At 35.6% G+C, this 26,113-nt stretch overlaps 1 protein-coding gene across 4 annotated transcripts in view; it reads right to left on the reverse strand.

Annotated features, from left to right (window-relative positions):
* TRAPPC8 (trafficking protein particle complex subunit 8) overlaps positions 1 to 25,839 on the reverse strand; it is an 86,155-nt gene extending 60,316 nt beyond the window's left edge. For 2 of the 4 annotated variants that reach the window (XM_058556947.1, XM_058556945.1), the window contains exons 1-9: positions 25,339 to 25,839; positions 19,673 to 19,867; positions 11,345 to 11,434; positions 10,345 to 10,519; positions 7,882 to 8,035; positions 5,675 to 5,768; positions 4,183 to 4,442; positions 3,716 to 3,831; positions 2,868 to 3,018 (exon numbers count right to left, since the gene is read on the reverse strand). In XM_058556947.1, coding sequence (XP_058412930.1) covers positions 2,868 to 3,018; positions 3,716 to 3,831; positions 4,183 to 4,442; positions 5,675 to 5,768; positions 7,882 to 8,035; positions 10,345 to 10,519; positions 11,345 to 11,434; positions 19,673 to 19,867; positions 25,339 to 25,495 — 1,392 coding nt within the window. In that variant the 5' untranslated portion in view covers positions 25,496 to 25,839. The remainder of the gene's footprint in view (positions 1 to 2,867; positions 3,019 to 3,715; positions 3,832 to 4,182; positions 4,443 to 5,674; positions 5,769 to 7,881; positions 8,036 to 10,344; positions 10,520 to 11,344; positions 11,435 to 19,672; positions 19,868 to 25,338) is intronic. The other 2 variants (XM_058556946.1, XM_058556948.1) reach the window with 2 other exon arrangements.
* Positions 25,840 to 26,113: the final 274 nt, after the last annotated feature.

A 26,113-nucleotide genomic window follows, 5' to 3' on the forward strand; every position in this document is an offset into this window, starting at 1 on the left:
ACAATAATGGATTTATACATTTTACAAAGATTTTCATCAAGAACTGGAGTAATCTACTTAATCTTCAGTTAGTTTTATTGTTAGTGCTGTCGATTCTATTCCAACTCCTATCCACCTTGTGTACAGCAGACAGGAACACTGCCTGGTCTTTTTGTGCCATCCTCTCATCCTCCAGCACTCTATTAGACAACGGAAGCTCCACTGAAACCTGTCCACCATGGGTGACCCTGCTGGTCTTTGAAATACCAGTGGCACAGCTTTCAGCATCATGGCAACACACAGCCGCCACAGTATGACAACCAACAGATGGGTGGTGTGGTTCCCTGACCAGGAAACGAACCCTGGCTGCAACAGTGAAAGCACCAAATCTTAACCACTAGACCACCAGAGCAAATTAAACTATAAAAAAACCCATATTTCTCCAAATATTCCTATGATTGCTTTTGCTATGATATATATTTTAACTTTCTAATCATAATAACTAAATATCTTCTATAATTTTCATCTAAAAAGGCAGGCAGTATAGTCTGTTCTACAACAACACATTTTGACCTTATCAATTAGCTAATATGTGAATGTTAAATAGGGAAGTGATATCAGTACAAATAAAGTTTGTATTCACTTATAAATAATTTTTCTTAGGCAAGGGGATCAAAAACAGCAAATACAGAATTATAACCATCAGCAGGAAAGGAAAAAGCCCTGAGCTCAGTCAGCTGTTGTACAGGCAGGAACTTTTTTCATCTGTATTCCAAGAAAATAAAAAATGAATGTCTACACGTTGGTGTGTGGACTCTGTCTCCAGAGAAGTATTACCTCCAGCCTTTGCACAGCTCTTGGCTCAAGGCAGGTTGCACTTCCTTCCATGCTCACCTTCATGGTAACTCCACTGGTTAAGAGCTCCTTTTCCCCACCCCTACCCCCAGACAGTATTTACATATGCTTTTGTGTATTTTTTTTATTCCTTGAGGGAAACTCCAGCCATGCTGAGCTGCCTCACTAGATTATATAGGTCATCTCCCAAGGTACAAAAATGTTTTATGCTCTGGTTACAAAGATACATAGGTTTTAAGAGGATTGTCCCAACTCTATTTTTCTCCAAGGCCTATCATTTTTAAGGCACCTTTTATAGACTACAAGTGTTCTCAGGTATGTATATATTAAGTTTTATAGCAGATATGCCTTATTTTTCAGTGCTAAATTCTTTTCTCTCACATAGCTGCTACTAATGCCTCCACCTAAATAGTTTCAATGTAGTATTTATCAGACCGTAGATAAAAATGAAAAAGCTGAAGCAACATAAAATCAGAAATGTTTTGCTATACGTTTATAAGATTTTACCTATACGAAAACTTTCAATTTGCAGGGACACTATGTATAATTTTATAATTATCAATTTATACCTATGTTATAAGGTATTAATGAAATAACATTAAGTACTCATGATTTCATATTAGCTTACATTAGATGACTATAATAAAAGATCAGAGAATGTGTAGACAAGGACAATTCATATAATTTTTCAAACACTTCTACTCATGAAGGTAACATATTTTCAGTTCCTGAACAAGGTTTTAAAAGTTAGCTGACTTTTTCATTAAAAATATTATAGAAATAAAAAAGAACAGTAATACAATTTTGCTATTTTAGCTTTACATTTTTAACTATTTTAGTTTTATACATACATAGTATTAAAATAAATGCAGAATAGATGACAGTTATTAAAGTGTCTACATGATAACTACCAATGAAGTATCTAAAGTTCTTACATATTTTTATCCTTTACACTTATTTATAAGCTTACATGTTTTTAAAAAGACTAAGAGGGAGCCGGCCCCGTGGCTTAGTGGTTAAGCGGGCGCACTCCACTACTGGTGGCCTGGGTTCGGACCCTGGGCATGCACCCACGCACCACTTGTCCGGCCATGCTGAGGTGGCATCCCACATACAGCAACTAGAGGGATGTGCAACTATGACGCAGAACTATTTGCTGGGCCTTTGGGGGAAAAAGGGAGGAGGACTGGCAACAGATGTTAGCTCAGGGCTGGTCTTCCTCAGCAAAAAGAGGAAGACTGGCATGGATGTTAGCTCAGGGCTGATCTTCCTCACACACAAAAAAAAAAGACTAAGAAGAAAAGTAACAGTGCTAGTTTTACTCTCTTCTAAGCACAGAAAGCACATTACAAATATATTTATGACAACTTTTCCAACACATTAAAAGGTTATAAGGCAGCAAAATACAGAAAATTCCTCCTGAAACACCTAGGTTTACATATCAATTACAAAAACTAACATAGCCAATGCTTACTGACAGTGTACATACATATGCAAGGCAGTGTGCTAGGCACTTTACATGCCCATACCTTATCTTACTCTATTGCCATTAGGATTCACATTTTACAGATGAGAAAACTGAGGCTCAGAGATGTTCAATAACTTGCCGAAGATGACAGCCTCTCTCATACCAAAGTACACGTTCTTAACCAACATATAGTCTTACATCAGAAAAAAACATTTCAAGTAATTTAAAATCATTTTTCAAGAGGCCTAAAAACATCTTCTAAAGAAAACTTTATACTGTGAATATAACAAAAAGTGAAATTCAAATTAAATTTTGAAAACAGACACGAAAATTAGAAGGTACTAATCAAAACTAAGAAATCAACCCTCATACATGACCATGTTTGAATGCACTAGTTTAAGAAAAATCCATCAATTCAACATAAACTAATTTAAAACCCATAAAGCATTGTATGGTTTCTGAGTACAAATTGATCCCTAGGTATTTTGTTTACCATTTCATAAAAAGAAATTTCTATCATTTACGGTAGCAGAAATAAGAAATTATAATACTATAGAATACCAACCAAGGCACCAGCTGCATAAAGCATTGCTTGATCATTAAGAAAATCCTTCTTCGCAGTATGATAGCAACTATAAGCCAAATCATAATGCTGCACCAAAAAACATAAGTCAGCCATTTTCCTGATTTGAAGCTCTGGTGCCTCTGGTGGATACCTGTAAATACAAAATAAGAAAGTAATTTATAATTTATGACCCCTAAACCATTAAATATTATGAAATGTCCAACAAGCAGCTCAGCTGTCCAGAACATGAGGAAAACTGATCCTGCTTTACAAGAATTCTACTTCCAAGGAGACAGTGTCATTCCTCAAATATTTGGAAATGGTTACATCTTATTTACGTAATTTATAGCCCTACACTTAGAACATCTCAAGAGCAGGCAAGCATTTTCTCCATGGTCAAATTATGAAGCAAATGGTTAATTCCTGGTGACTCACCTTTATATACAACCAGAAAACAAAAATCCAAAATGAATTTTCTTTTCCCTTAAAACAGGATTTTATATTAAACAAAATTTTCTAACTATATGCCATGTCTTAGAATCTCACTAGACCACAATATTTTAACATAGAAGAGTTATTAATCTAACTCTATCTCTTTACAAATAGAGAAACAGACTCAAAGTAAAGTGACTTTCCCAGTTATCTTGCTCATTTTAGATATCCAATTACTTAAAGGGTTTTTTTTAATTTAATGTAATTTACTTACAGTCACTGTTCTTATCTACCTGAGTTTTGACCAATATGAAATTAAAAAACTAAAGAGATAGTCATTTTTTGCAGAACATCATATAAGTCAAACAGTAATCAGAGTTAAACACAGGGAAAACAAACAATAATATTTTACTCACAGCAATCCAGATGTATTTTTCAGCTCATTAATGCTCTTTTCTGGAACTTTACTGCCACTAAACCATTTTTTAGTTGCAGAAAATAGAGATCGACTCAAACCTTTTCTTGATATTAGCTAAGAAAAAAGATTAAATATGTTGACAAATATGAGAATTTAATATTTTTTACATATAAAAGAAACAAATTCTAAATAACTAAAAAGCTTTAAGAGTCAGCAAATGTTCATTTTAACAACACTGATTTAAAGAAACTGTCCAATATGCTGACAATATCTCTAGTGAAAATAAATAAGCCTCTTCTAGGATTTAATAAAATTTCATCACTGATGGTAACGTCAGTAAATCCCAATATTGGTCTATTATAAAAAGAAAAACTCCAAATACTTTAAATAACTTATACTGCTATATTGTCAAGTTTACTATTTATCGAAATTTTAAAAATACTAATCCAAAAAATTAAATCTTACCTGATCATTTAATTGCCGAATTGTTTTCTCTATATGTGGCAAAAGGCCTCGAAATGTGAACTCTTGTATGAACTGTCGAATTCTGTCATGATCAGTAAGGGTTAAACATGCACCATGAATAATTCCAGTATTTGCTTTCTTTGTTTCATGTAATGATGAAGCAGATTTTACATGATCTGGGCCATCAATGCTGTTAGAAGGGTCACTGGATGTGTCCAATTGAAGTGGGTGAGCTCTAAAGCTATTTGGTAAGCCATCTACTGAAAAACAGATCTTTCTTTTACTCTCAGAATGCAAGAGAAAATTGTGATATTACTACCATATTGCTAAAGAAAAAAAAGAATGTCAGAACCCTTTATCTTTCTGTGTATCTTAGAAGTCTAAGATACAATAACATTAGCATTTTCCCCCCTAAAATTACAGGGGGAAAATTACTTTTTACACCTAACAAAAATTTATAAATTCATGTAAATAAATGAAGAAAAATACAGTGTTAAAATAATATAAAGAATTACTTTTATTTATTTATTTTTTGTTTGGTGAGGAAGATTAGCCCTGAGCTAACATCTGTTGCCAATCCTCCTCTTGTTGCTGAGGAAGACTCGCCCTGGGCTAACATCCATGCCCATCTTCCTCTACTTTATATGTGGGACACCTGCCAGAGCATGGCTTGATAAGCAGTGCATACGTCTGCGCCCAGGATCCGCACCTGCGAACCCCGGGCTGCTGAAGCAGAGCATGCAAACTTAACCACTGCGCCACCAGGCCAGCCCCTAAAGAATTACTCTTAAATAGCACAACTAAGCAATAAGAAAAATTACAATAAAAAAATTCTAGAGCTATCATTACCAAAACTGTAATTTAAAATACAGAGGGCCGGCCCCGTGGCTTAGCAGTTAAGTGCGCGCACTCCGCTACTGGCGGCCCGGGTTTGGATCCCGGGCGCACACCGACACACCACTTCTCTGGCCATGCTGAGGCCGAGTCCCACATACAGCAACTAGAAGGATGTGCAATGACATACAACTATCTACTGGGGCTTTGGGGAAGAAAAGAAGGAGGAGGACTGGCAATAGATGTTAGCTCAGAGCCGGTCTCCCTCACCAAAAAGAGGAGGATTAGCACGATGTTAGCTCAGGGCTGATCTCCGTCACCAAAAAAAAAAAAAAAGATTAAAAAAAATAATAAAATACAGAAACAAAGCTCTCAAAAGCATGTAAATTTAGGGAATAATTAATGTGGCACATCATATCTTCCCTTGCTTTCTACAAAAATGTAAAGAAATCTGATTACTCATAAATTTTTAAATGTCAAAAAAAAATCAGACTCAAATGATTCAATAAAATCTTCAGAGGAAAAGCTAACCTGCCCATTATCTTTTTTCATTATGAAAATATCCCCCATCTTTTATCTATAAAGATTAGCATGCTTTGATAACACAATAACTTGCATATTTCAATCAAAAGAGAACTTAGAGAAAGTATATCAAGACCTTTGACTTCGTTATCTAATCCATCCAATGAAAGCAAGTTACTATCAGAATTCTTATTTGAAGTTATAGTACAAGGGCCATCTTCATATGATTCCTATCAAAATAAAATAAAAAAGCATTAACAGTTATATTTAATCACGTTTAAGACACTACCAAATCCATCAACATCTATGGTTGCTCTGCTAACTGTAAGCCTCATTTGCTACAGTGACTGTTTTCTTCCATTCCTCTAAATTCTTAACTTCTTCCATGCATCTTATTCTAACACTCCAGTCCTCACCTACTATATTCTTAAATTCCCTTTCACATTCAATCTACTACCCTAATTCTTCCGAATTCAAATTATCTCTTTTTCAGTTTATCTGTTTACATGTGATCTGTGTATGTCTATATGAATATCTATATATGCGTCTAAGAAAGGAATAATAATGGCAAGAGAGATGGACTACTAGAGTAGGGGAAAAAATGAGGGATGGTATGGAATCTCCTGTGTCATGAACACAGTGTTAATAGGTTGGAGTGCAGTCTGAAAACACAGAGGTGTTTTGGAAAAATATCCAATGCAATGTTTATTTGTACAAAGGTACTGGTTTCTCAGCCAACAAAAAAAACTTAGACTGAAAATACCCAGACTATTCCAAGAGACCAGTAAATAGGAGGTATTATTCTGAGTGCCATGCTTTGAAAGAAATATATAAACTAGAACTTAATAAGAGGAAAGTGATCAGGATAAGAAATCAAGAAACTGTCTGAAACCACCATTTAAAAAAAAAAGCTGAAAAAACTGGGTATATTTAGCCTGGAAAAATATAAAAAGGGACCTGAAAGCTATCATTCTATATGGAATGGAAAACTGATACGGTCCCCACAAGACTGAGTATAAGCAAAGGGAGAAAATTGGGTTGATCCTCAAGCTGTTCAGACATGGAAAGGGTCACTTGAGACGACAGTGAGTACTGTCACTAGATGAAGTCATTCAGAGGTTTAAAGGAAATTAAACCAGTTGAACAGACGTTGGATTTGATAACCTTTAAACTGTTCTCCAATCAAAAGTTCTAAGACAATCTGACGTATGTTCCCCTTCTCAACCTTAGATGGCTGGACTCTAAATGGAATATGTCAATACTGTTCCTCTTCTGAGTGTGACCCTGAAAGACCATTTTAAAAAATAAAGCTCCTTCACATCCAGGTGGTTTTTTTATCCTCACTTTCCCCCAGCATTATCTTTAAAAAGGTCAGCAATCATCTCAGTATTAAAGTGAGTAAAATATCAGTATAGCACTGTATCTGGATCAAAAATCCCATATATACAATAGAAAAGTAAAGCAAATAAACAAATTGTTAAACAATATTTATATTAGAATATCAAAAATTACATAAACTTTATTATAATTGACATTTTTAAAAAATAATCACATAAATAGTACATAATGTAGTTTAATTGTACAAAATATAAATATATTTTCCATTTACTTAAGAAATCCTTTTAAACAGGAAACAGTCACCTCTTGATTATCTGAACTAAGCATAGGAACTTGGCATTTTTGACTACTACCAAGTCGCATACAATTCTATCTTAAAAGTTTACAGAGTATGAAATCTTACATCCACCTACTTCTGGCCAACAGACAACAATTAACAGTAATCTAGAATTTCAGATTAAGAAAAGAGTAGATTAGGAAGAAACACTTCCTAAAAATTCAGAAGGAAAGGAAATCAGAGGAAAGTCAGGGAAAAAAGCCCACCCACCTACAAAGCATGAGCAGCAGAAGGTGGCCATAAGAACAGCATGTTGAAAATGAAGGCAGGCAACCCCAGAGCATGTGGATAATAAAGAATTGACTGTAAGCATTCATAACGAATTAAATGTCCAAGTCAAAAATTCTATTCCCTATATGTCTAGCCAATCTAATTCAAATCTTGTGTAACTTACTTTTCATCTTTTAAGAAAAAGATAATTAACACTGACATTATATACCTGAAAGGAATACACATAAGGGATTACTGACTAAAACAGTTAGTTAAAAACAGCTTTGAACCACTGATTTTAGAGCTCACATGCTGACGGATCAAAACTATCTAGATTCCACAAAATAAATATTAGTAATTAGTTAAACCAAGACATAAAAATTTCTACAGTGATACCATTATGTCAAAACTGAAATACAGCTTTTGTGGTTTGCTTCATTGTTGTTTTTTACATATACCTGGTTTTGAATACTATTTTTCTGGAGATACTGACTCCAAGGATCTGGTATCTGTTCATCTGATGCTCGATTAGATGTTCGAGAATTAATTTTAAGTAAATAGCAACCCTGAGTTCCATATTTCTGTTTCATTTCTTCATAAATCGATTCAGCTCTAAAATAAAAAAATTGAAAAAAGTTTGTAGTAAATGGGGAGATCTTAGAAAATAATAAATATTAAAATAATGGAAAAATAGTCCTCAACAAAGGCAGAACAGAAAATTAGAGATAGAATAATAAAAAAAATTAAAACAAAGATCATGATGCTAACTGAACTTCAGCTAGCCTAGATATCACTATAAACCAGAGTTACCAAAGTATGCTTCATGAAATAAAATTTTGTAAGATACTCCTATGTTATTCAAAGAGAAAGTTCTTTTTTTTTTTTTAAAGATTTTATTTATTTTTCCCCCCAAAGCCCCAGTAGATAGTTGTATGTCACAGCTGCACATCCTTCTAGTTGCTGTATGTGGGACGCGGCCTCAGCATGGCCGGAGAAACAGTGCGTCGGTGCACGCCCGGGATCCGAACCCGGGCCGCCAGCAGCGGAGCGCGCACACTTAACCTCCAAGCCACAGGGCCGGCCCCTCAAAGAGAAAGTTCTGAGGGTCAAACGACTTTGGGGAACTACAGTAAACAAAGCCAAACTGTCTCTTTGCAGCAGACCATCTCACAGCCTTCCATTCACTAATGTACACTGTGAATTTCCAAAGAGCGGCTTCCAACTTATAGATCAGGAACTCATTCAACTCTAAGAACTAGTCTTGGAAATATGACTTTGGGAAATTCTGTCTAAGAGAACAGACACCTCTCACACAACGCTAAGCACTAAAACAGAAAAGTATAGCATCCAAAAACTTACAAAACATCTTTCACTGCCATAGTTTATCCTTCCCTTAGCTGTCTCCAAAGGGATACAGTTCAGAGGAAGAAAAGGAGGAAAGCGAAAACAAGAGAAAAGCAGCTAAGGTATTTATTACATAAAAATCCACCCTTTTTTCTTACAAAATTTATAATAGCTAGATCCATGAGCTATATCTCGGATGCAACAAGAAGCATTTTGATTTCCTTACTCTAACTCAACTTCCTAGTTGGTGGAAGATAAGTTAAATCAAGTGATAAGACAGGCTAAGAAGCAAACAGCACATTCTAATGAAAAATGCAATTTTGATACATAAGCTAACCCAGTTTAAAAAATAGGTAGTTTTTTAGTCAATCAGCCATCTGGTGCCAAAAAATACATGGAAAACCTTATGTCATATTCAAATGCAGATACTAATATTATACAACTAACAAGCCTAGCAAACAACTAAATCATATTACACATTATAAAATTAAGGCTGGATAAGTAAAATAGTTATAAATTTGTATAAATACAGATATAAGTATATGTGTATGTGTATACACTCAAGTACAATAAACTTCTGCTCGCTTTACCAATGATTCTGCTAAACATAAGAACCACTGATCTAATACTTGAATTATCACTTAAATATTCTAGTTACAACCATTCAATATGGAAGATACATACCATACTCAACTGATAGAACCTAATTTTAATAGCCAGTTCAAATTATTTCTATTTATATAGTACACTTTATCCAACAGGCTACAGACTGTTTATGATTTCAAAAAATCCTAAAGATTAGTAATCCTCAGAATAATTCTTTGGTTTTATACAGGAAAATTTATTAAAAGATGATTTGTGCTCAGAACAAGGGCAAGAAATGATTATTTAATTGCATGTCATAAATGGCATTATCAGAGTAATAGTTTGAAACAAAAGATTAATTTGATCCACACACTGAACCAAAAGTCAAAATAAACTCCAAAGCCATAAACATAAAATTGCTTTTAATGTTACCTTATTTTTCAAAAACTTATTTTATTTTTAAAGATAAGTTATTCACTTATCCCAAAGATAAGAGGAATACAGCAAATCACTAATAACGAACATCAAACATAAAGAAATGTTTGGCTGTTTCTGAGACTGTGAAAAACACCAAGGCTAAAAATATAAAGGGACAAGAGAGTGAAGAGTGAAAAAGAAGTGTCCATAAGCAACAGCCAAGAAGTGAAAAGTTAGAGAAAAACTAGGAAGGAGAAAAGATGAAAAATGAGAAATAATTTTATATAAAGTAAGAAATAACAGCTAAGACCTATAGGTGTAAAATAGCAAGCACTTTTGTACAAAAACTGTAGTAATAAAGATACATATTGAAATAAAAGTTTGGGTAAACATATGAAATCTAACAAAATGACAGCTGTTGAATATAACTATGGAATAAAAAATATAGTTTAATATTTATTAATAAATTTTTACTTTCTTGGATGAAAAACATATCTAAAATTTAAACAAGCCATGTCCAAATTAACATTAATCATTTAATGGGAAAAATTTTAAACTAAAAAAATAAAGCTTACCTCTGTTCATCTCCTGCGCTTACGTCATGTAAGAGTACGTAATATTTAAGGGTATTTGGGATAAACCACTTGGGGTAAGAATAGTCACTGTTGTGCTGAATTCGATGCTGTTCTTGTGACAACTTTGAAAACTGTTCCACAGGTTCAGCTTCACTAGAGGATGCTACCAACATACCTTGTAAACCAAATTATTAAGGTAATTACCACTTATCACTCAATGATAAATACTATCCTACTAAAATAAACTTCAGGAAGATATTTTCTGAGCTAAAAAAAAATCCGATTTCATAGGTTTTCACCACAAGCACAAAATAATTTCTCCAACACGTCTAAGTAATTCAAGGTTCTAAATCTTAAAGATTTTTTTGTTGACAGTTTTTAGGTCATTTACATATACAATAGGGAAATCCATAAAAATAAAAATGGACAATACCAAAATTGTACAGCTATCAACATAATGAACAATTCTGCTGAGTGTTGCTCCTCGCCATTCTATCTCACTGCAATCTCATACTCAACTTTTCTCTCCAACCTCATTAAGAAAATTAAAAAGCCATAATTGTCAAAGGAGGTTAATAGCTAGCTATAAAACAGGTTACTTAAAAAATGGAAAACTGCTTTTAAATATGAGCTTTTGCATAAGCAATCAATTTTGAGGCAATCAGCAAAAGCAGTTAACGCTAACAGTTTACATATCCTCTTTCTAAAATGACTTGAAAACTTATTAAGCATGTAATATTTGAGTTGGGGAACAAAGAAAAACAATAAGCAAGCCCTCAGTATTTTCATTTTGTAATCAAAATTAATTTATTACATCAGTCCTTTATCTGAGACGCAATTTAACAAAAACAACAATAACCAAAACTTGAAGCGTCACCAATAAAAAATAATTTTTCCATTCTCTACATCCTCTCAATAATTTTGCCTTCATATAACTATTTCTGAAATTAATAACTTCCAAAACACTTGATTTTAAGAGAACATAAATGTCAAAGGATACATGCTAAATAGTGGTTCAGAAATTCATGATCTGATGCTGGCATTGACTGAAGAAAGCTCTCTCTATAAGACTCAAACCATGGAGTAGTAGCTAAAATTAACACAAAAAAAACAGTTAAAATTCCTCAATAGAATCAGTTTACAACAGAAAAAATATCAAGTCCATATTCCTAAAAGGTGTGAAAAATAATTTCTAGCAATAAACAAGCATTTTTCACTTGTGCTTAAAGATATACAGCAAGCATTTTTCATCTGTGCTTTAATATACATATGTGATGTGTGTGTACATATATATATACATAAAGCCATACACACAAATATATTCATACGTGGGAGTATATACATTTACAAAAATAAAACTGAGTTAATCTCAAAGTTACACAATGATCCCACAAGTTACTTACCGATTAATGCTTTAAGTATTACCTATGTGAGTAAAAAGATTGTAGAACTAAAGTTTTGTGCCCCTGCCACCAGTCATGTTGTCATAAGTAGCTCCTTTTCATAAATGATATCATTTCAAAAGTGGTTCTCAACCGAGAGTGATTCTGACCCCCAGGAAACATCTGGCAATATCTGGAGATACTTTGGGTTGTCACACCCAGAGTGGGGAGGAGGATGCTACAGGCATCTAGGGAAAGAGGTCAGGAATGATGCAAAACATCCCACAATGAACCGAACAAGGCAGCCTCCCACAACAAATTATGTGGCTCAAAATGTCAATCGCAGTGAGGTTGACAAACCTACTTTATAATTTGATTACTTGAGTATGACAGTAACAAAACCTCTTTAAACAGAATTTCAAAGCATACGTACCTTATAATCAAATACAAAGACACATATTTTCACTTTTTGTATACATGTATACAATGTGATTCTTAAAATGTCAAATCTCTCTTGCTCCATGCTAAGCATTTTACATTAGAACTATTCTAACTTTCTTTTATTTAAACTTAGTCATTTCACTACGTTTAAGCAGAGTACCTAAATCAGTTTTACTAAAAGGACACTCCATTTAGCTACCTATGCTGATTACAAAACTGCATGTACTTTTTGTTTTCATCTTAATCACTGAAAACATAGTAAATATATTTTCTGTTTACATTATAATATTACATTAAAGACTTGGGAGGTTGAAGAAAAAAAGCTGTTCATCTTGACCAATAGCGTATCTATGTGGTCCAGCAAAAAGAGGAAGACTGGCAACAGATGTTAGCTCAGGGCCAATCTTCCTTAGCAAAAAAAAAAAAAAAAAAAAAGACGTATTACAAAAGAGGAAAAACATTCCCAGAAATATTATAATCTAAATGAAAAGTGGCAAAAATTGAAGAAACAATGACACAGACTAGACTCTGTTACAATACAAAACCAATTTTCTTACCAACCCATAAATATATCCCAAGTCAGTCAAAATTGGTATCTGTCTAGAAAACTAATGTATATTTTCCTTTAGTACAATGAAAAGAAAAGAAAGACTAGAAAATGAAAATTTTGGTTAAATAGGAAGGAATCTCCATAGATATGGGGAAATGACTTTACCTACCTACTTTGATTATTTTTCTATTTACTTTGTTGCTTCAACGCTGCTTAAATTTAACAAATAACAGATAAGTTGTAGACATATAAAAAGAGGTTTGTTTCATGGTGGGCTGAAGAGTTCTGAATAAACAAATTAGATCTTCCACAATAGCTATTCATTGCAACACTATCTTTAACAGAAGACTAGAAAACTCACATGTCCATCAGGAGGGGACATAGTTAAACAAACCAAGGTACATCCACTAAACAGATGCACTATGTAGCTGTAAGAGAAAGAGGAAAATATATATTACTATGAAGTGCTCTCTGCGATAATGTTAAGTGAAAAAAGGCAACCACAGAAAAGTATGTATTTCTGCGTAAGAAAAGGAAGAAAATAGGAAAAGGCACATGTATTTGCTTATATTGTCAAAGAGAAATAATAGAAGGATAAATCTAACAAATTTCATTCTATATAAGGGAGAGAATAGAGAGAAGAGAAAGGGGAGGGGGCATGGATAGAAGCTAGACCTCTGTGATATACCTTGTTTTATAGCTTTGACTTTGGAACTATATAAATGTCTTTAATTTTCAAAAGGAAAAAGCAAGTACACACACACGTACGAGTTCTTAAATTGAAATAATACTTTCTAAATACTGGTGCAAGACCCTGGGTACTCAACTAAGGATATGTATGAGAAGCAAAAGAAAAATTTAAAAATATAGTATATGGCAGAAGTGGGTTTTATCAGTCAGGTTGGTTACATTTAGGTTGATAAGGCAAGTTTTCCTTTCAGCCACCTGTTTTCCTTGAGGGGCTAATTAACAAGTCCTCTTTCAGTTTATTTATGCCAATAAATCAAGGGCATCCTTCTATTTTTTTGCTTTTTCAAATGACATTTTTGCAGAAAGCGGAAAAAATGATAGTTTTTAAATTTTTTATGTTAAACAAAAGACTTTCACATTTATTGACAATTCTCTCCCCTTAAAAATTCTCTTCTAGAAAGAAAAGTCTCTTCAACAAATGGTGCTGGGAAAACTGGACAGCCACAAGCAAAAGAAAGAAAGTAGACCATTATCTTTCACCATACACAAAAATTAACTCAAAATGGATCGAAGATTTGAAGGTAAAACGTGAAACCATAAAACTCCTATAAGAAAATATAGGCAGTACACTCCTTGACATTGGTCTTAAAAGGATCTTTTCGAATACCATGTCCACTCAGGCAAGGGAAACAAAATAAAAAATAAATAAGTAGGACTTCATCAGACTAAAGAGCTTCTGCAAGGCAAAGGAAACCAGGAACAAAATGAAGACAACCCACCAACTGGGAGACAATATTTGCAAATCATATATTCGACAAGGGGTTGATCTCCAAAATATATAAAGAACTCACACAACTCAACAACACAAAAACAAACAACCCGATCAAAAAATGGGCAGAGGATATGGACAGACATTTTTCCTAAGAAGATATACAGATGGCCAACAGGCACATGAAAAGATGTTCAACATCACTAATATCAGGGAAATGCAAATCAAAACTACATTGAGATATCACCTTATACCCGTCAGAAGGGCTATAATCACCAAGATGAAAAATAACAAATGTTGGAGAGGAGGTGGAGAAAAGGCAACTCTCATACACTGCTGGTGAGAATGCAAACTGGTGCAGCCACTATGGAAAACAGTTATGGAGATTTCTCAAAAAATTAAAAATAGAAATACCATACAATCCAGCTATCCCACTTCCGGGTGTTTATCCAAAGAACTTGAAATCAACAATTCAATGAGACTTATGCACCCCTGTGTTCACTGCAGCATTATTCACAATAGCCAAGACGTGGAAGCAATCCAAGTGCCCATCAACTGATGATCCGAAAAAGATGTGGTATATACATACAGTGGAATACTACTCAGCCATAAAAAAAGACAAAACCATCCCACTTGCAACAACATGGATGGACCTTGAAGGTATTATGTTAAGCGAAATAAGCCAGTCAGAGAAAGACAAACACCGTATGATTTCACTCATATGCGCAAGATAAACTAACACATGGACAAAGAGAACAGATTAGTGGCTAATAGAGGGGAAGGGGTTTGGGGGTGGGCATAAGGGTTGTAAAGGGGCACATTTATATGGTGACTGACAAATGATAATGTACAACTGAAATTTCACAATGTTATAAACTATTATGACCTCAATAAAAAAATTCTCTTGTACTTATTTTGGGATGAAATCAATATTTTGCTCATACCCCTTTCCATCTCTACATGTTCTTTGTTTGCAATTGAAACAGCAACCATGTTATCCTACCAATTAAAGTTTCTCTATGTAGAATGTACTTGTCTTGGTAAGGAAGAAGGCAGCTAGGAGCTGAAAAACAACATAATGCTCTATCCTCCATTCACACTCAGAAAATGTAGTGCTCTCTCTCCCCGTACCTTCTTTGTTCCCTTCTTAACGCCAGTAACTTGGGACACAGAGTTATTAGTGTTCCCAATTTATGTCTAACAAAGGCTGCCAGCAGTGAGCTAGACCTCAAGCAACTCTGGTCCTCATCCTATGGAAACCAAATATACTTAGTAACTCCAAATCTGCAAGTGAAAAAGACTGGATATCCTAAACATAAACATCACCTGTAAATCACATATTTTCCCCTCCTAATCATTCACAAAAGCTGAAAGCGCCAGAAAATCACTACTCAGACTAAACAAAAAAGCACTAAGAAATATTAACAAATTCTACATGACGTTGGCACTTAGGACTACTAACTTTAGATAAACAGTAATAGATATATCAAAACTTAATCTATTTTCAAAATGAAAATATTCAAGTGTAAGGGAAAGGAACTAAATAATTAAATGTTGTATAATTATTTAATTCAGTAAATGTATAGCCTCAAGGTAAAAAATATTTGACAGTAAACACTGTGATTATCAGAAAATATGGTTTAATTTAGAGGATCTTAGAACATGAAAGTTACAACAAATTAAAACTAGAACTCATATAAAATTTGTGAGCCTTTTACAAATTATAAAAGATCTTAAATAATATGAAGAACTAAGAAATACTAACCTTGTATTTTAGCAACACCCTTGAGAACTATGATCTAAGAGACTATTTCTAATCAAGTGTTTTCAGAAAAATCAGCAAAAATCAACGTATTCTAAAGAGATGAGAGTCATGATTACTTACATCCAATTTTTTAATTTCTCAGACACCACAGTGGAATATTTTTTTTAAATAAACTGTCCTCTTCTGAAACTATATTCCTTTTAACCCTCAGTGTATCAGCAAAAAACAGTCATTGTCATTTACCATCTGAATATAATTGACTCAATATTTTATTGTATTTTTAATTCACTTTACAAATTATTTATAGAATTAAGAATAAAGGCATAGTAAAAAACTATGTAGAAATTTTAGTAAGAACTTAAACATAGCAAACTCAAACTGTATTCCACATTTTCCTGGTTTTAAAGACATATGCCTCAATTAGGCAATGTTCTTCGAATGCAACTGACTGTTCATCAACTGTCATGCATGAATCTGAACACATTCGTCATGTAAATACTGAGTCCAGATTCAAATATCTCTCTAATAAGTTCTAGTTTATCATTGCTTCTGGTTCTTCCTGCACTTGCATACTCAAGGTGCAACATTCCAGAAAAATTTGACAGCTCACAATTTTTCTAAAGAGAAAAAGGTCATCTTATTTGCTCCATCACTGCAGAACACTTTTATTTTTTAGACTTCTAAGTAGCAAATAGAATGACTAATCCAATGAATTTTTCATTTCTACATCATCTAGTTCCTTCCAATCATCTTCATACACATACCTGCCGTTAGCAGTTGCCCACTTGTGAACTATATATCAAGCAAATTTTGTGACACTAACATAATAAAAAATGAGAGCACTGTCACATGTCCTTTAACATGTCCACCATGGAGTGGAACAGTGTTTTGCAACTTTTATTTCCTTATTTCTCCCCATGAGCTCTCTTAGACATTTCTTTTCTAATTGGTCCTTCCCCCAAAAAAATACTTTTAAATAATACCACAGATACACTGTTTATCTATTTATGTACTATGGTCCTTTGGAGAGCCACAAACCATTGTGATTACTAAGATTTTTTGCCCCCCCCAGAACCAAATTTTCACCCCATTGAGGGATGATACCATTCCCCATTGAGAATGCATGGAGTAGAAAGAGAAGAGTGCAGGAAGGAGATCCTGATAAATGGATTATCCCATAAATTCATCTGTCAAGTGGAAAATCGTACTAAGAGGCTATTGGAAGTTTGAGAGACTAGCCAAAGATACAAAGAACTCTCAGCAAGTTGTTTTAAAAAGGCAATGACTAAATCCTGAAAAAACTAAATGCTGTATAAAAAAGAACTGAAAGCCCAATATTTGGCTCAGCAGTGAAGAAGTAAACAATATTTAGTCATAATACTGTAAACAGCGAATATTAACCAAAAATTTCATGAAAACTACATTAGGGAAATGGGAAAAGGAGGAAAGAGAGTAATTAAGCTAAATCTTCATCAATTATAATGAGAAATCAATAAATAAAATTTAAAATTCACTAAGCCACATATAGCCATATAAAAATATTACTTTGAAACACAAAATAAATACCACAAGAAACCACTAAAAGAACTGGTGGCGCAGGGGTACAGGGAGCAGATCACTGTTGTTTTTTCCTTGAAGTCTTTTTAGCATTATGTCTCTGTGCATATATCATTTTGATAAATTAAATCTTTTTTAAAGTACAAGGTATTATGGGGCTGGCCTGGTGGCATAGTGGTTAACTTCACGCACTCCGCTTCGGCAGCCCGGGGTTTGTAGCTTCAGATCCCAGACACGGACCTACGCGCCGCTTATCAAGCTGTGCTGTGGCGGCATCCCATATAAAGTAGAGGAAGATGGGCACGGATGTTAGCCCAGGGCCAAGCAAAAAAGAGGACTGGCAACAGATGTTAGCTCAGGGCTAATCTTCCTCACCAGAAAAAAAAAAAAAGTATTATGGGTTTTGGAGGTTAGAAAGATATTTGCAGTATAAAAAAAGGTATTTTGTGTGTGTGTGTGAGGAAGATCAGCCCTGAGCTAACATCCATGCTAATCCTCCTCCACTTTATATGGGACGCTGCCACAGCACAGCCTGACAAGCGGTGCATCCGTGCACGCCCAGTATCCAAAGCTGGGCCACCAGCAGCAGAGCACACGCACTTAACCGCTATGCCACGGGGCCGGCTCCTATTTTTTAAATATAATAGTTAATCCCTGTCTGTGTTCCCTTAGCATTCTGCCATATCAGACATACCATATCACTATTACAATGTATTGTAATTAAAAGGCACTGTCTCCCCCCTAGATTATGAACTTACATAGCATGTTTTATTCATCTCTACATCTCAATGCAAAGCATATAGTAGGAAATCAGTAAATATTTGTTGCATGAATAACAAAAAATGTTAAAAACCCCATAAAATACAATCACAAAATTAAAGGCAAGAAGAGGGCTTAAGAAAGAATTTAGCCAAATTCTTGTTTTCAGAGAACAAAACCAAGTCTGAATAAGTAATTGATTCAAGTCATTCAATTAACTAATGGCTGTGGTAGTATAAAAACTTGGATGCTTTGGCATTTGATTCATTGTCCTTCACACTTAAACACAAATTTTCCACTGATGACAGACACAGTTCAAATTTCACCACTTTCTCCCAGAAAAATCCAAATTTTGCCTCGTGCTGAAAACATCTTATGCCAGGAACTGCGCAAAATATGTATCCTGAAATTCAGATTCTTTTGATTTGTAAAGGTAACCATAACATTCAAAACTTCAAATTATCAAGTTAACTTATCTTGCTGGAATTAAAATTAATGCCACAAAAAGAAGGAAAATTATAAACATCCAAACAAAATAAATCTACAAATATTTCTAACTATACCAGTGCAACCAACTTACTTCGTGACCGAAAACATACCACTTAAGTTCTCTTTATATGTTTAGGAAAATCTTTAAATATGCAATTAGGAGGTGTTATAATAACAGATTATAAATTAGACTGACCTAAAAAGATTATTTTATTAGGCTGCTAAAATATCCTAATTAAATGATGTATTTTTAATCTTTCCCCTCTAAAAATATATCCCATGTCCCTCCATTAAATAAGTCTTTTTCATACTGGAAAAGAGTCACACCAAATACTGCTAACTCACTTTACATATTAATATATAATTTCACCCACCAATCTTATTATGAAAATATTTACCGTTCAAATCAGATGAAGAAGCACTCAGAAAAGATTAAATATTTATTCATATATTATAAACATTTCCTCCACTTAACATTAAGGCAATTTTAAAAATACAATAAACATAATGCTTTTTATAATATTACTCATGTCACAAAGGAATATGTTTTTTATCTACTGTTAGTTCTTTCATTCAAGAAATATTTATTATGCATATGTTGTAGGCATTACTTTAGGTACTGGAATAAAATAAAGACCCAAAGTTCTGCCCTCATGGAACTTATATAAACTTTATAATCAGAACCACAAAAACATTTTCATTATGAAAAAATAAAATGAAATCATGTAATTCATAGTTATTTGAACAGCTGCCTACTTACTTGATTGTGAAAGTCCTTAAAAGGACTGTTTTTTTCAACATCATATTCCTAGGCTCTAGCACTCTGCAAGCACTTAAGTGTTTATTGAATGTTTTCCAAGTTACAGAATTATTTTCTAACAAAAGAAAACTTCATTTAAAAAATAATAATAAACCTTATTACATACCACTGATGTTGAGGTCATAATCTCCTGCTGTAATCACATTAGCTACTAATCCTTCTGCAGGCTGACTGCCAGAAACAACATCATTCAAAAGCTTCCGAATGGCTCCAGGCTGAGGTGGTTGGGTGATAATGTTGCTTACTGCTATCTTCAAATTTTTAATTACGTGAAGCTGATTATTAGGATCTCTCATATGAACTTTTAAAAAAAAAAAGAAAAAAACTTGAAATTAATTCACAATGCATTACAACTCAACAACAACAATAAAAAGTTGGATTAGTGGTTTACAAACAAAAAGGACACTCAAATCAGAAACCAGAAATTCCAAGTAGAACAGTCTTCTAGAAATACAACTGACTTACAATATTTCCTTATATACCAAAAGGGCTAGCTAGAAAGTCTAACGTCCGTGATGCTACTGCTCGCAACTGCCTTATGTAGCTTCTTTCCTTCCTTCTGTGTTTGGAGTTGCCAGGGATCAACCACCATCCACACCAAATCTCTAATTTTCACTTCCCCCTAAGGCTAGTCCAGGGCACACAGGATAGTGTGAGGTCTGTGGTATCAACACTGGTAAAGGGGAAGAAAGGAGAATTAAATGCCGCATGCGGGCTTCCTCTGCTTCCCCTAGTGTGCTGCCTGCATTCTCAGCCCCTATTCCACCACCATAAAAATCAATGCCCACTCTGGTGCAGGATGTTGATAGCAGGGGAGCCTGTGTGAGTGCTGGAAAAGGAGCTATAGGAGAACTCGCTGTACCTTCTGCTCAATGTTGTTGTGATCCTAAAACTGCTCTAAAAAATAAAGTCAATTAAAAAAAAAAAAATCAATGCCCAGATCCCTTCTCCCAACCCAATACCTCCTGCCTTCACCCTGCTATTGGCCTTGCCCCAATCTATGGGATTTATAATCAGTGGTTCAGAGCTTCGGGCCAGGGAATTGGTTCTCTGGCAACTGCAGCAAGAAGACAGTGCCCACAGTGCATATTTTTTCATATAAATATAACCATAGGAAATGTGAGCATATTTTACCATACAAATATAATCAGACAAGATGATTAGTCTTCATAGTGGTATTAGAAGCAGTCCATTATATTGATTAAGGACTCAACTTTTGGTGTCAGACTTTATTTTAAATCCTAACCCATAACTTATTAACTGGGTTATCCTAAACAACTTTTTAACTTTTTTGTGCTTCAATTTCCTCATCTATAACATGTCATTAATACCTATTTCACAGGATTATTTTAAGGATTTAGGTGAGATATCGTTAGATGAGACAGCAAGTGTAAAGCACTGAGCACCACGCCTGACACATATACAACTATACAGTTAAGTGCATAAGAAGTGGTGAAGGCAGCAGATACAACATACTCTACTTCAAGCATATCATGGATTATGATATACAAGTAAGAGGCAACTTTGGAAAACTAGCTTTGCATACCTACCCATAAAAAAATGACACTTTTTCCCAATAGAAAATGCTTTATACCAAATTTTTAAGTTAGGCCTGCCTATATTTTAAATAAAGTTACATCCATAAAAACTGTCTTACTAAATTTCCTGTGTGTTCTCTCTGTTGATTTCTAAATTTTTAATTAAAAAACATAAGACAAAAACCTTTTTAAAATACTATATATGACATGAATATGTGCACTTGTATTACAAATATATGTACAGAAAGTATACATGCAAATTCCATTATAATGGTTGCCTATGATAAAGGAATGAAATAGGACTAAGGAAAGGTAGAAAGGTGACTTCAACTGTATCTATAATATCTGATTTCTTTTTAAAGGAAAGGAAAAGATACAAAGCAAATATGACAAGAAGGTTAATATTTGCTGGTTCTGGGTAGAGAGGAGCTGGATATTTTTTGTATTCTCTGCACTCTTCTGTTAATTGTTTATGTCTTCTAATTTAAATAAACACACACAGGCCTCTCCCTAATTAAACTTCCCAGCTGGTCTAACTATGAAACCAAAAGCCTGAAAATACTATGGTGCACTTCTGTTATTTTTAGGAACATACTGTACAAGTATTTTCCTTAAAGTCGGTCCATAATTGTCAAATAACATAAGTAGCCATGTGTGTATTAAACCTCTCTCAAAATTTTAAATTAGCTAATTACCTTTTAGTATTCGTAAGTGTTAACAGATAAAAAAATTCTAGTTTTGCCCCATATTCAGCGTGGGTTTATCAGTTATTAGGTAATCCTACTAATAATCCAGAAATAAGTTAATAGGTGTTAACAGGTGTGGCAGCAAGCCTCTGAAATGGCCCCCTGTGATCCCAATATTTCCTGGTATACACACTCTTTGTAGTTCGCTCCCACATCCCAGGGTTGGTATGTGTGACCAACAGAACACAGCAAAAGCAATGGTATTTCACTTCTGAGATAAGGTTATAAAAGGCACAGCCTTCATCTTGGGTTCTCAGTCTGATCACTCCCTCCGAGAGAAACTAACTGCCATGCCAAGGGGATACTCAGGGAGCCTATGGAGAAGCCCACATGGCACAGAACTGAGGTCCTAGGCTAACATCCAGTGAGGAAGTGCGACTTTCCAACAACCATATGAGTGAGCCTGGAAGAGGATCCTCCAGCCCCACATGACTGGAGCCCCTGCTGACAGCTCCACTAAAACCTCAAGAGAGACCTAAGCCAGAACCATCCAGCAAAGCCACTTCCAGATTCCTGAGCAACTGAGAGATAAAAAATGCTTTTGTTTGAAAGTGCTAAATTAGGGGGTAATTTGTTAAACAACAATACGTAAGTAATACATTGGAGTATCACAAAACCAACCTAATAAAGAGGAAGGCAAGAGCTAGGAACGATTAAAAGAAATGCTCTGAAATCACACACAAAAAATTCAAAAGCTTCAGAACTAAATAATTATATTCAAGCTTCGTCAAGATTATAGCATCACAAAAGGTGACTTCATATATCACATAACATCTCAATTTCAAAACAAAATTCAGATCTACCATCTTACTTTTATAAATACTTTTCTTAAATACTTATATATATATATATATACACACACCATACAAACATAATTTCTTTAATACTGTATTATGAAGTAACATTCCCTGTATGTGCTGCTCCATGGAATTGGTTCCTCAAGACAGTTAAGAGTTGTTTCCAAAAGATCGACTGCATGTTCAAATAAATTTGGGAAATACTGGATTAAGTTTTTAAAAGGTCTCTTGATAGCAAGTCTTCCCCGAGCTCTTAATGTGCTAAATGACACTGTAATTCTCACAAACACATGCTATATTAAGCAACTTATTTGACCACAAATTCTTTTGCAGGGAGCATAGAACACATCTGGTGTTCTATGGTATATATTTTGAAAAATAAAATAACGATATCTTTTATGTTTTTACCTAGCAAACAAAACTTTATAAAGAAAACCACAATTGCTCTTAAACTGCACAATTCTAATCTCCCAAAATTCCATACCCTTGCTCAAGAATCTATGACTGCCATACATTTACCATTAGATATGAAATCCAGAAATCCCTTTCCTAGAATTCAAGATCCTTCCTGATCTAGGCATATTCTCTTCCTATCCTGTACTCCGATAGGGATAGTTTCCTCACTGTTCCCCAACCACTCAATCATAATTTATACCTTTTGCCGATACCATTTTAACCTCATCCCCCTCCTCAAACTGGCTCTAGAGTGTTTTTCCTTTTAAAAGAGAACGCTCACCCTCGTCCTTTCCACCAACTTTTTACCCATTAAAGTCCAACTCAGTATACTCCTTCCCTAAATTTTCTGCAGTCTAAAGAAGGAAATCAGAATACTGACTTGAGTCTCTATTCACTGCGCTGTCCAATACAGGAGGCAGCAACGTGTCTATGGAGCACATGAAATATGTCTAGTCCAAAATGAGATGTAATATAAGCGTAAAATGCATACTAAAATTTCAGACTTAGTAATAAAAAAAGAATGTAAGATATCTCATTAAGATTTTTTTATATTGATTACATGTTGAAATGGTAACATTTTGGAAACACCAAGTTAAACAAGATATATTAAAACTAATTTCATCCATTTCGTTTTACTTTTTTTTAATAATGTGACTGCTAAATAATTTAAATTATGTGACTCACATTATATTTCTACCGAACAGCACTGCTCTCTAACGTGAACAACCAATTCTAAACATTGCCAGGACATAAGATGACTTCATTAAGAACACCTTGTCTTGAGTCACAAGGCTCGTTTTTAAATCTTTCCCACATGTAAATTGTGGATAGTTAACATCTCTGTGCCTCAATGTTTTCAAATTTAAAATGGTGTTAACGGTATCTCTACTTCATAAGATTCAAAGGGGACTAGAAGAGAAAAGCCACATACAGCAGGTATCAGGTATTAGCATTATTATTATTAGCAAAGCAGGAAAGAACACACAAATCAAAGTCAAACTGGCTCTGGAGTGTTTTTCCTTTTAAAAATTTTAAGAATGTAAGGCATTCTGTTGTTCTTGTTAACGTAGTACAATACTGGAGAAGCTGAGGTTGATGGCTAAGATACAGGCAGAAGAAAATCCAAGAGTTCCCAAACTTTAGTTTTTTTGGACAGCTCCCTCTGTCCTTTAAATACAGAAGTGTAATGGAGCTATGCTCCCAAAGAATATACACCTGTCTCATATAAATACATAAATTTATGGCACAGCACTGTTTTTTTGTGGAGAAGTCATCATGACCAAATAAACATCACAGTCATTCGCTTGCCACAGCTTTATTCTAGAACCTTTCATTTTACACAGACCTTAACAAAGAACTTGACCTATACTTTGCTATGTTGTTTCCAAAGTAGGTAAAGATACTGGTTAAACTACACCTGGAGTTTTATTACGCTTATTTTTCCGTAATAAAGAACCTAAAGCTGTAAAAAACAGGTAGCTCCCCAATAAAAGACACATTTCTCCCGTTGATTAAACTTTTATCTGAAAAGCCAAATTTTAGGACTTTTCCATGCCTATAAATCTAACTTCAACTATCTAGACTAAATTAACTACAACTTGTCCTTACTTCCTCGTCCATCGGGCAAAAGGCTGTTACAAATTTTATTATTTTATAATACTTTGTATTTACTTGAAAGGGTAAGTAAAATATTGTATACCTAAGAAAATGTTTAAATTTTCACACAAAAAAAGTAAAATAACTAAACAGAAGCTTAGAAGTGGATGAGCCTCACTGGTAGAACAATATAATACTCAAGACTACTTTCAAAGCCAGTTTAACACCAGGGGAAGATGATTCGTCTTTACTAAGACCTCATCGGTCTAAGAGGCAGCATCTCCTTATCTTACTTGCCTTGCAACTTCCTAATTCCCTCCCTGCGGCCGTTGAGAACAGTCTCAACGCCCTTCTCTGGGACTCACGTTTTTCTTTACACTAATTACGGAGCCGTCCGGCTTGCCCGGAGAAGGAAAGTGCCTAGCGAAACTGGAGGTTAGGACCACACTGTCTTGACAACCTCACTCAAGGCCCCTCCTCCAGCCGCCACGGTAGACACCGTGGGGCCCTAGACCCAGACGCCACTCTACCGGCTCCGGGATGTAAACATCGCCCTTCTCTTCCCTGCCCGCCCTCCAACTTCCTTCTCCCGCGCCCGGCTTTGCAGCAGCTCAGTGACAAACGGAGGAGACCACATACCCTCGGAAGTGAGGCGAGAGAAGGGCTTAAGCAACTCCGCGAAGCTAAGGTGATTGAGACGGGTGAGCCGCTCGGCTTCGTCGCTGCACAGCGCGGCGACACAGGGGACGAAGGAGTCCGGGATTAGCTCCTGCACTGATTGTACACACTGGGCCATCGCCGCGGCGGAAGCAGCACCTGCCCTCCTGCCCACGCTCAGAGGCCGATCCTGCGGCTGCAGCAGCTACTGCCGCCGCCCGCCGGCCTGGCCCGGCCGGGCGGGGCCCCGCACTGAAGCCTCGAGACCAATAGAAGGAACAGATGCCGCCGCCTCGGCTCCCGGGGCACACACCACCGACCCCTCCCCGTCGCCGCCGCTCCTCAGCGCTCGCCCCGGCGTCCTCGCATGCCACCCTGATAGGTGGAGACGCCGACAACCTCGAGTTAATCCTCTCCACGGCAAACCCTTGGTCACTGCCTGACCGGAACCGCCATATTGAAGCCGAACCCTGACCCACCGGCAGTACCAGTCCCGGCAGCCCCCGCGCTCACCCCTCACGTGACCGTATTTAAGAAGGCAACAGGGGCGGGGGAAGAAAGCCGAAGAGAAGGAAGTGAAGAGCGACGGAGGCCGGTTAGGAGGCAGGCGCCGGAAGTGGTGCGATGGGTGGGCCCATACTGGGCGGGGCTGGGGGGGCAGGGCTACGAGCTCGGTGGGCGGAGCCAAGCGGGGAGGCACGCGACTTTAGGCGTGGTTTTCACGCACGTACTTGGCGAAGCCTCGCGAGGTGCGAGG

Source organism: Diceros bicornis, chromosome 16 (genome assembly GCF_020826845.1).
Source record: "Diceros bicornis minor isolate mBicDic1 chromosome 16, mDicBic1.mat.cur, whole genome shotgun sequence".
Classification (NCBI taxonomy): Eukaryota; Metazoa; Chordata; class Mammalia; order Perissodactyla; family Rhinocerotidae; genus Diceros; species Diceros bicornis.